At 51.3% G+C, this 9,561-nt stretch overlaps 1 protein-coding gene across 1 annotated transcript in view; it reads left to right on the top strand.

Moving 5' to 3' along the window:
• Positions 1-299: 299 nt before the first annotated feature.
• Positions 300-9,561, top strand: part of JAG1 (jagged 1) — a 111,621-nt gene continuing 102,359 nt past the window's right edge. The window contains exon 1 of the mRNA XM_015406997.1: positions 300-341. Within this exon, the coding sequence (XP_015262483.1) occupies positions 300-341 (42 nt within the window). The remainder of the gene's footprint in view (positions 342-9,561) is intronic.

The following is a 9,561-nucleotide window of genomic DNA, read 5'->3' as shown; positions in this document are numbered from 1 at the left end:
TTAGCAAGTCTACAGCTTCCTCTGGAGTGGGTACAGACTTCAGTCCATCATCGACATAGAAGTCTCGTTCCACAAACCTTCTAGCGTCCAGGCCACACCTCTCTTCTCCTATACGAGCGGTTTGGTGCAACCCATAGTTGGCAATCGCGGGAGATGGGCCATTTCCAAAAACGTGCACCCTCATGCGATATTCAGTGACCTGCTGGTTATGTTGTTCATCGCTGAACCATAGGAATCGCAAGTAGTTGCGGTGGTCTTCTCTGACGAGGAAGGAGTAAAACATCTGCTGGATGTCTGCCATGACAGCTATAGCTTCCTTCCTGAAGCAGATGAGCACTCCGGTACGTGTCAAATTTCACACCATGTGCTGCGTGGCCACATTTTGCTTCGCAGCTTTTCCCGATTTCCCCCGCATCTATTCAACCCTGTTTTTTGAGGATTGACTAGACGCGGGGGGAATCGGGCGAAGCTGCGGAGCAAAATGCGGCCGCACAGCACATGGTGCGAAATTGACACGTACTCTCGGGGCAAAGGGAGGAATGTGTGTGGAGCAGCAGCTTGTGGGAAATCAGCCTTTGTCTTTGATGTTGTGGTGTAGTGCGCAGACTCTAATCTGGGAGAGCCGGGTTTGATTCCCCACTCCTCCACTTGCAGCTGCTGGATGACCTTGGGTGAGCCATAGTTCTGACAAGAGCTGTCCTTGAAAGAGCAGTTTCCGTCAGAGCTCTCTCAGCCCCACCTGCCTCACAGGGTGTCCATTGTGGGGAGGGGAAGGGAAAGGAGTTTTTCAGCTGCTCTGAGACTCCAAGCGAAGGGTGGAGTATAAATCCAATCTCCTCCTCCTCCTCCTCCTCTTCTCTCGGATCCCTTCTAACTCTGTGTTAAGAAACTGGTCTCCTTGAAGAAAGTTTTTCTGCCTTAGTGTGAGCTTTCTTGACTATAGAATTCATCACCCCCACCTGCCAGCTTGTTATCAGAATTGTTGCTTCGGTTGGCTGAAGTCATTAACTTGCAGCAGCTGAGAACTGTCATCTAAAGTGGTTCACAGCTTGCTAAACCAGGATAGATCTCCAATCCTGGTCACAGCTTTCTGTTGGCTCAATGGCTTTTGTTTCTGCACTGAGAACTTCCGCCCCACCAGGAAACAATTTGCCCCACAATCCACAGAACCCTGGCTACAGGCCTGGTGCTTACCTCGAAAGTCCTCCACAAACCAGGGCCCACATGGCTGAAGGATTGTCTCTCCCACTATGGGTCCATGCGTCAGCCTTGGTCCAGGCAGCCTCACAACCCCACACACCTGGGCCTCGGTTTCTTTTTTTTTAAAGTCATGAGAAGATTAAGGGTAGGGGAAGAAAATGGTGTCCAAAGCTTGGGAGGAGATGGTCATGGAAGGGCGGGGAGAAGGAAGAAGCAGTGACGGGAAGGGGGGGAAGAGTGAAGAGGTGGCAGCACCACGAGATTTATTCATTCATATATATATTTATAGTCAAATTTATGCCCCGCCCTCCCCGCAAAGCAGGCTCAGGGCGGCTTCCAACAGCAAACAGAACAATGCAGAATAAAAGCATAAATAATGCAGAATTAAAACACAACATTTAGATTAATACATTACAAAATTACAGAGTACTGACGGCAGTTAAAAAATCAAACGAAATGAGATGCTTCCAAATTAAAGTGCTTCGACGTTATTCCACGTAAAGTGTTTGGATGTTATTCTGCCTGTTCTTGAGGCAGCTGCTCGATGTCGACATTACGGGCCGTGCACCAGGCAGCGAACGAGGGCGGCGGCGACCCCTAATTGTATGCCTGGCGGAAGAGCTCCGTCTTGCAAGCCCTGCGGAACTGTGAGAGGCCCCACAGGGCCCTGATCTCCTCCGGGAGCTCGTTCCACCAGGTAGGGGCCACCACCGAAAAGGCCCCGGCCCTAGTAGCAGCTAGCCTGGCCTCCCTCGGGCCAGGCGGGGTCCACCGATTTTGAGACCCAGACCGTAGTGTTCTTTGGGGTATATACGGGGAAAGGCGGTCCTGTAGGAATGTTGGACCCCGGCCATATAGGGCTCTGTTGGGGCAGTGGCTGGGGAGGGTGGAGTTCGGAGAGGAAGTGATGTCACTTCCAGGTGACGCAGTAGTCATTTCCCGTCGTCACTATGGTGGGGTAGGGGGAGGTGTGGTGCTGGGAGAAGAGCAGGGCAAGTGAGGGAAAGGGACGGCAGAGAGATGTGTTCTGTTGCTCCCCCCGACGCTTCTCCCGGCCAGAGGGAAGATCAACAACCCGCCAAGCTACCAAGCCCTGCTGCTCAGGGACAGCTCAGCCACAGGAGAAACAGCAGCCATAATCCTGGGCAAGAGGGCCGACCTGGCATGAATCACTGAGACTCGGCCACGCGAGGAGGGAGGGGTTGGCCTCTCTCGATTGTGCCCCCCCCCAAGTACTCGGTGAGAAACAGGGGTCATTTTGTAGAAAAAGACCTAGGGGAACTCATTAGCATAACTCATTAGCATATGCCACACCCCCTGACATCAGGGGCCCGGCGGTGGACCTGCAAGGCCGGCAGGAGTGCAAGGAAGCCCTGCAAAGGCCCCCCCTGGCCTCAGGCAGGCAGGGGTGGGGAGAGGCAGGGAGGAAGCAACTTACCCTCCCTCTTCTCCTGCCTCCTCCTGGCTGAATGAGGGCCGGAAGCGGGGCGGCCGGAAGCAGGGGGAGGGGCTTCATCATGTGCCTCGCCCCCCGTACCTCACCCGGGGGAACTGACCTCTGGTGAGACACCAGCATGGGACTGGCGGGCAGGGAGGTGGCGGTACCATAGTCAGGGAGGATTCTCTCCCTCCAGCATGGCACCCCATTCCGTCACCCCCCAGAAAAGCGCAGAGTTCAAGCCCAGCAATGCAGTTGGCTCCTTATGTATTCTGCACCAGTACTTGCATTTCCCATTTCTCACCCCCCCCACCCCCACCCCCGGTCTAGCACTCTGCACGACTCCCCTTCCCCCGTCTCTTTGCAATTGCCTGGCTCTTGTGCTGATCTGTGGCGTTCTGGAGAAGTTGCAGCAGAAGCATATCTGTCCTGTAACACAGCGAGGCGACCGTTTGAAACAGAAAATTGAGAGAGCTGACCCACGGCCAGAATACCCAGAAGCAATTTCCGTTTCTGACTCCAGTCAAGATCCTGCCAAGATAGGCCATAAATGGATGGCCGGCCGGCCGACTCGGCCTTCTCTTCCTCCCGAGCGAATCCCTCCAGCGGCCCTGTAGCTTTCCAGACCCCCTTTGATCAGGCTTCGCAACGAGGACTCCTGCCTTGCGCTCCGGGTTTGATTCCTAGATCCCGATACGTGGACAGTAGATATACCCGCCTACAGGAGAGAAAAAACGCAAACACCCTAATCTGTTCCACTACATACTTGCGAGACCGAATTATCCTGCTTTTTAAGAGCGTACCTCCATCCATCCTGAGCTGTGCGGAGACTGATTTTTTTTTTAAAAAAGAAGAAGCTGAAGTAATTGGATGGCTCGATGGTATTGGATTTCTGACAACAAAGGATATCAATCTGGATTCTGCCAGCCGCACCTTTGTTCCCGGCAATGAATTCACTGAGCAGTGCGCTTGGAAGGATGCGGCCTCTGTTGGGGGAGGGAGAGAGGGAGAGATGGGGGGGCCACACGGACAGAGCTGTCCGATGAGCACAGAGGAAGCCACTGTGGCCTTCCAAGAAGTTAATTAGAGCGCACAAAAGCAAGCAGACTCCGACGTGTCGGTCATTACTCTAATCATATTACGGCAGCCTTTGCTGGTTCCCAGCAGCCCCGGGCCTTTTGTTTGACGCCTGCGCTTCTCATATTAATTGTTTGTCGCCCCAAATGCTTCAGAGAAGGAGGGCATGGTGGGGAAACCATTGCAAAGTCAACTTGGGGGCAATGCTCCCTCTAAGCTGTGGAGTCTTGTGAGCAAAAATTCTACTTTGCGAGCTCCTGGCATGAAAGTTGTGAGCGAGGCATTTGGCTACTGCATAAATCAGTTTGCTCTGGAGCCCTCCTTTCGGAGCGAAGGGAAAAATGTGTAAACCAGATGCTAAAAAACCATGAGCTAGCTCACACTAACTCAGCTTAGAGGGAACACTGCTTGGGGGAGAATATATTTGGATCTGTGAGCCAAGACTTTTCTCCGGTTCCGCCGGCAAACCGGGGTGAAAAAATAGAAGTCCAGAGGAAAGTTGTGCTTCGGCAGCTGGCAGGAATGGCTTTCTCGCTTCCTGCCAAGAAGAGAAAGAGATTTATATGGAGAAGAAGAAACGCCCATAAAATTGTCAGATCCTTTTACGGCTTCGACTTTCTAGGTTAAAATAATAATCTATCTAACCTCTGCTTTCGTGTGAGCAACGTGCTACCTTCGGCGATGGTGTTTCCCACTGCTGCCCTGCTCTGGAAAACCTTGATTCACACTAAATTGGGGTGGGAGGGGGGGTTATATCCCTACCCCAAGTCAAGCTCCAGTGTGTCTTGCAGGGGAAAGTGTTCTGCAAGAGGAAACAAAATGGCTGGTGATGACCCAAGACACTGCGTCGCATAATACCCAAACACCCAGAGCCTGAAAAGCAGACTTTCGTATGTGGCAGAGAATAAATGCATTAATAATAAAATTAAAACTTGCCCATATTATTTGTATTGGGGGCATTTCTGTTCCCCAAGAACATCTCTCTCTGTGGTGAGACAGACGGTCTTTGGGTTACCAGGAGGGGCTCAGTCTATCCACAGCACTTTAAAAACTTACCGGCAGCAGGTACTTTTCAAAGGATGATGATGAAGAAGAAGAGATTGGATTTATACCCCCCGCCCTTCACTACCCAAGGGAGTCTCAGAGCGGCTTAAAAACTCTTTTCCCTTCCCCTCCTCACAACAGACACCCTGTGAGGGAGGTGGGGGTGGGGCTGAGAGAGCTCTGACAGGAACTGCTCTCTATCAAGGACAGCTCTTGTCGGAACTATGACTAGCCCGAGGTCACCCAGCAGCTGCAAGCAGAGGAGTGGGGGAATCAAACCCGGTTCTCCCAGATTAGAGTCCGCGCACTTACCCAGGACACCAGACTGGCTCTAAGGAGGAAGATGTTCTTCCACTGAGCCATAGCCCCTCCCCTAAACAAACACCCCTTGTCTCTGCCTTATACCAGGTTATACCTTTGCTATTTGAAGGTCAGCACGGTCTACTCTGATTAGCACTGGCTTTCCATGGGATCCGGTACCGGTCTTCCTCACGACATCATCAACGTCGTCATCATTGTGTACCATCGAGCCACAATCAACTAATGACGACTCCAGGACCATGCGGTTTTCAAGGCAAGAGACGTCCAGAGGTGGTTTGCCATGGCCTGCCTCTGGACGTCCTGGGTGGTCTCCCACCCAAATCCTAAACAGGGATGCCCACACTTAGCTTCCAAGATATAATGAGATCGGGCTAGCCTGGGCCATCCAGAACAAGGCAAGAGACATTCAGAGGTGGGTTTGCCATCGCCTACCTCTGCATGGCGTGATCCGGTCCATGGGGTCGCGAAGAGTCGGACTCGACTGAACAACAACAACAACCTCTGCATAGGAGCCCTGGGCTCCCTTGGGGGTCTCAGGTCAGGCAATACAGCTCTCGCAGTGAACGGAAGTCCCTCCCCATTCTACAAGCTCTGTCTCCTCTTTCCCCCTTCCTGCCCTATAGTTAATGACCATTCAGTCAAGAGCTCTTAACGGAGTTTCTCTGCAGCCCATGGCTTCACCTAAATCCAAGCCAAGAGTTAGAACAACCATATTTGAAAACTGAATTCTTTTCATGGGTCATGGGGTTTTGGGGGGGGTGTTAAGATAGCAATATTCTAAGTGCAGCAAAGTATCTTAATGCACAAATTGGATTATTTATTAAGGAAACTGAAATCATGCTATCATTTTCTACATAGTTAGGGTGGGAATTGTTAGAGTTTTGCCTGTCAACGGACACTCCTCTACCAGCTGTGGAGTATCTGAAGATCCCTGCTGGCTCCCTCAGCACCGTGGCCGAACAGGATCCGAAACAGTGAACCGTCTCTCTGCCACGACCACAAGGCTGTATCACATTCCGTTCAGCTCTGCCACACACAAATCAACTCCCTCCTACTCACCCCCTTGAAAAGTGCAAAGGACACGTCAGGCAGATGGCTGCCAGGCAGAGAGTCGTGACCACATGAAGAAGAATGGAGTTTCTGAAAGCACCCCTTGGGTGGAAGCCAGATACCCCGAAGCCCCGTAGCATCCCAATAGGCAAATCGTGGGTTTTGAAATGTTGGACAAACACACAACATACACGAAGGGTCGCTCGCTCTCACATGCCAGATTAGAATCTGCTACACCGCTACATCAAATGGGCTCTCTCCAACTACTGGTTTATACATTACAGGAGGGTTCCCCAACCTTTTCGACTGAGCTGGCACCTTTGGAAATCTGACGCAGGGTGGTGAATGCAACCATAAAATGGCTGCCACGAGAGGTGGAACAAATCATAACATGGCTGACACAGGAGGCGGAGCAAACCATAAAATGGCTGCCACAAGAGGCGGAGTGCATAAAATGGCTGCTACAAGAGGCGGAACGAACCATAAAATGGCTGCTACAAGAGGTGGAGTGAACTGTAAAATGGCTACCGCAAGAGGCAACCATAAAATGGCTGCCACGAGAGGAGGAGCGAACTGTAAAATGGCTGGCACAAGAGGCGGAGCAAACCATAAAATGGCTGACACAAGAGGCGGAGCAAAGAGAATGTCTGCCGCAAGAGGTGGAACGAACCATAAAATGGCTGCCGCAAGTGGTGAAGTGAACGGATAAATCAGGGAGTGAGGTTATTCACAGCTCTGAAGGTAGCCCTTCAGCATTTCAGGCAGACACTCTACTTAACAGGATGCTTCTTAAATTAACATAGTTTAATAAGTTTTACAAACAAGTGTACATGTTGACCTAGGTAAGAAATACTCATCTGATCCCCAATTGGCCAATCAGAAGTTGTGCTGGGCAAAAGCCCCACCCGGCCCTGGACCTGTGTTCCCTCTAAGCTGAGTTAGTGTGAGCTAGCTCACAGTTTTTTAGCCTCTGGCTCACACATTTTTGTCATAGCTTAGGAAGGATGGCTCCAGAGGAAACTAATTTATGCAGTAGTCAAATTGCTTGCTCACAACTTTAATGTCAGTAGCTCACAAAGTAGAATTTTTGCTCACGGGACTCCACAGCTTAGAGGGAGCATTGCTCTGGACCCCTTTATAAAAACACTTAGTGGCCACCAAGAAAAGTGTTGGCGGGCACCACGCATGGAAACACAACACAGGCCCCATGAAAAGTCTCCCCACCGGCCCTGGTGACTGCCAGGATCGTGCAGCGCTGTGATTCAGAAGTCCCGTCTCCCTGTGTTAGGCTGTTCTTCTGACTACATGAAGCTACCAACACCCAGCTCAGAGGGGGGAGCACAGCCCGTTGACGGACCACAGGCTTCGCACACTGAATGTCCTCACAGGCTCAGTCCTTGGCATCACCCACGGAAAGGAAGTTGGTTGATGCGGAGGGACCGTGGCTCAGTGGTAGGACATCTCCTTGGCGTTGCAGAAGGTCCCAGATCCAATCCTCAGCATCTCCAGTTAAAAGGACCTGGTCGTAGGTGACAGAAAGACCTGAGACCCTGGAGAGCCAGCTGTTGGAACAGGGAATGTCTGGTGTACAGAGAAGAGAAGAAGACCCTTGCAGAGGAAAGAAAGAAGGCATTGAGACGGGACAATGAGGTCAACACCTTCTCTCCTGCTAAGTGTCATTCCTTGTCTGTCTCCAGATTGCTGCTCTTAGGGTGACATCCTGCTTCTTCTCACAAGTTCCACACTTAGTGTCTGTTCTCTCTCTCTCTCTCTCTCTCTCTCTCTCTCTCTCTCTCTCTCTCTCTCTCAACTAGCTACGTGCCTAGGATCCTATCTCCACCTCCCCTCTCTACTATCAAGTATGTTAGTTCCTGAATAAAGCTCTAGGTAAAGGTAAAGGTTTCCCTTGCTCGAAAGCCAGTCGAATCCGACTCTAGGAATGCGGTGCTCATCTCCGTTTCCAAGCTGAAGAGCCAGTGCTGCCCGAAGACTTCTCTGTAGTCATGTGGCCAGTATGACTAAACGCCAAGGCGCACAGAATGCTGTTACCTTCCCACTGAAGCAGTACCTATTTATCTACTTACAATTTCTTGCTTTCGAACGGCTAGGTTGGCAGGAGCTGGGGCCAGAGACGGGAGCTCACTCCGTCACACGGCACTTGGGTCTCGAACTGCTGAGCTACCGACCTTCCAGTCTGCAGCTCAGCGTCTTAACCTCTGAGCCACTGCGGCCCCGAATAAAGCTCTACCTACTCTTTAATCAGGTTGTGTCCTATTTTTGTGCTAATTATGGGCTGAGGGTCTGATTCCGTATCAGGCGTCTGAATGTGAAAAGGATCTTAAGTAACAGGTGCTGAGAAAGGCTCTTCTGTACCTGAGATTCTAGAGCATCACTTCCACAGCAAAACAAACTAGATGGACCAATGTTCTGACCCAGTATAAGACTGATTATACTGAGCCAGTTTGGTATAGTGGTTAAGTGCTCGGACTCTAATCTGGGAGAACCGGGTTTGATTCCCCACTCCTCCACTTGCAGCTGCTGGATGACCTTGGGCAAGCCATAGTTCTGTCAGAACGGTTCTCTCAAGGACAGTTCTCTCAAGACACAGAGTTCCCTCTAAGCTGGGTTAGTGTGAGCTAGCTCAGAGTTTTTTAGCCTCCAGCTCACACATTTTTGTCTTAGCGCAGGAAGGATGGCTCCAGAGCAAACTAATTGATGCAGTCACCAAATTGCTTGCTCGCAACTTTAATGCCAGCAGCTCACAAAGCAGAATTTCTGCTCACAAGACTCCACAGCTTAGAGGGAGCATTGCTCCAGAGCTCTCTCGGCCCCGCCTACCTCACAGGGTGCCTGTTGTGGGGAGGGGAAGGGAAAGGAGTGTGTAAGCCGCTCTGAGACTCCATGTGGAGGGCGGGGTATAAATCCAATCTCTTCTTCTCTTCTTCTTCTTCTCTTGATTCATGTTTGTGCAATTGTTCCGTGGCAGGCCATGGGGCTGTGGGTTCAAGACATGAGAAGCCGAGTGGAGCGAGTCTTTTGATTCAAGGGAACACGTTGAGCTGCCTGTTACTGAGTCAGGACACGGGTCTATCAGTGTCAGTCTTGTCTACTCTGACCGGCAGTGGCTTTCATATCACCGTACTTTTAAGCTTGGGCCTTCAGCACCCAAAAAAGAGGCCACAGCCTCTCTGCTAAGACACGTCAGACTGAAAAACCTGCATCAGCACAGGTGTCTATGAAGACCAGTTCGAATGAAGCCAGACGTCACGTGGGAAACTGACACGGGAAATGGCCGCGTGGGTCGGCAAGGAGCCACCGGCCTTGCCGACGCAGGAATTCCTCCACATTTCTCCCCCTTGTCCTTCCCCGCTCCACTTATTTCTGAGTCTTCTTGTTTTGCTCTTGCGTCCCTTTCAGTTTTACAGCTTTGA

Source organism: Gekko japonicus, unplaced genomic scaffold (assembly GCF_001447785.1).
Source record: "Gekko japonicus isolate JY-2015 unplaced genomic scaffold, Gekko_japonicus_V1.1 scaffold1854, whole genome shotgun sequence".
In the NCBI taxonomy this organism is placed as follows: Eukaryota; Metazoa; Chordata; class Lepidosauria; order Squamata; family Gekkonidae; genus Gekko; species Gekko japonicus.
This window is presented reverse-complemented; position numbering and strand designations above follow the sequence as displayed.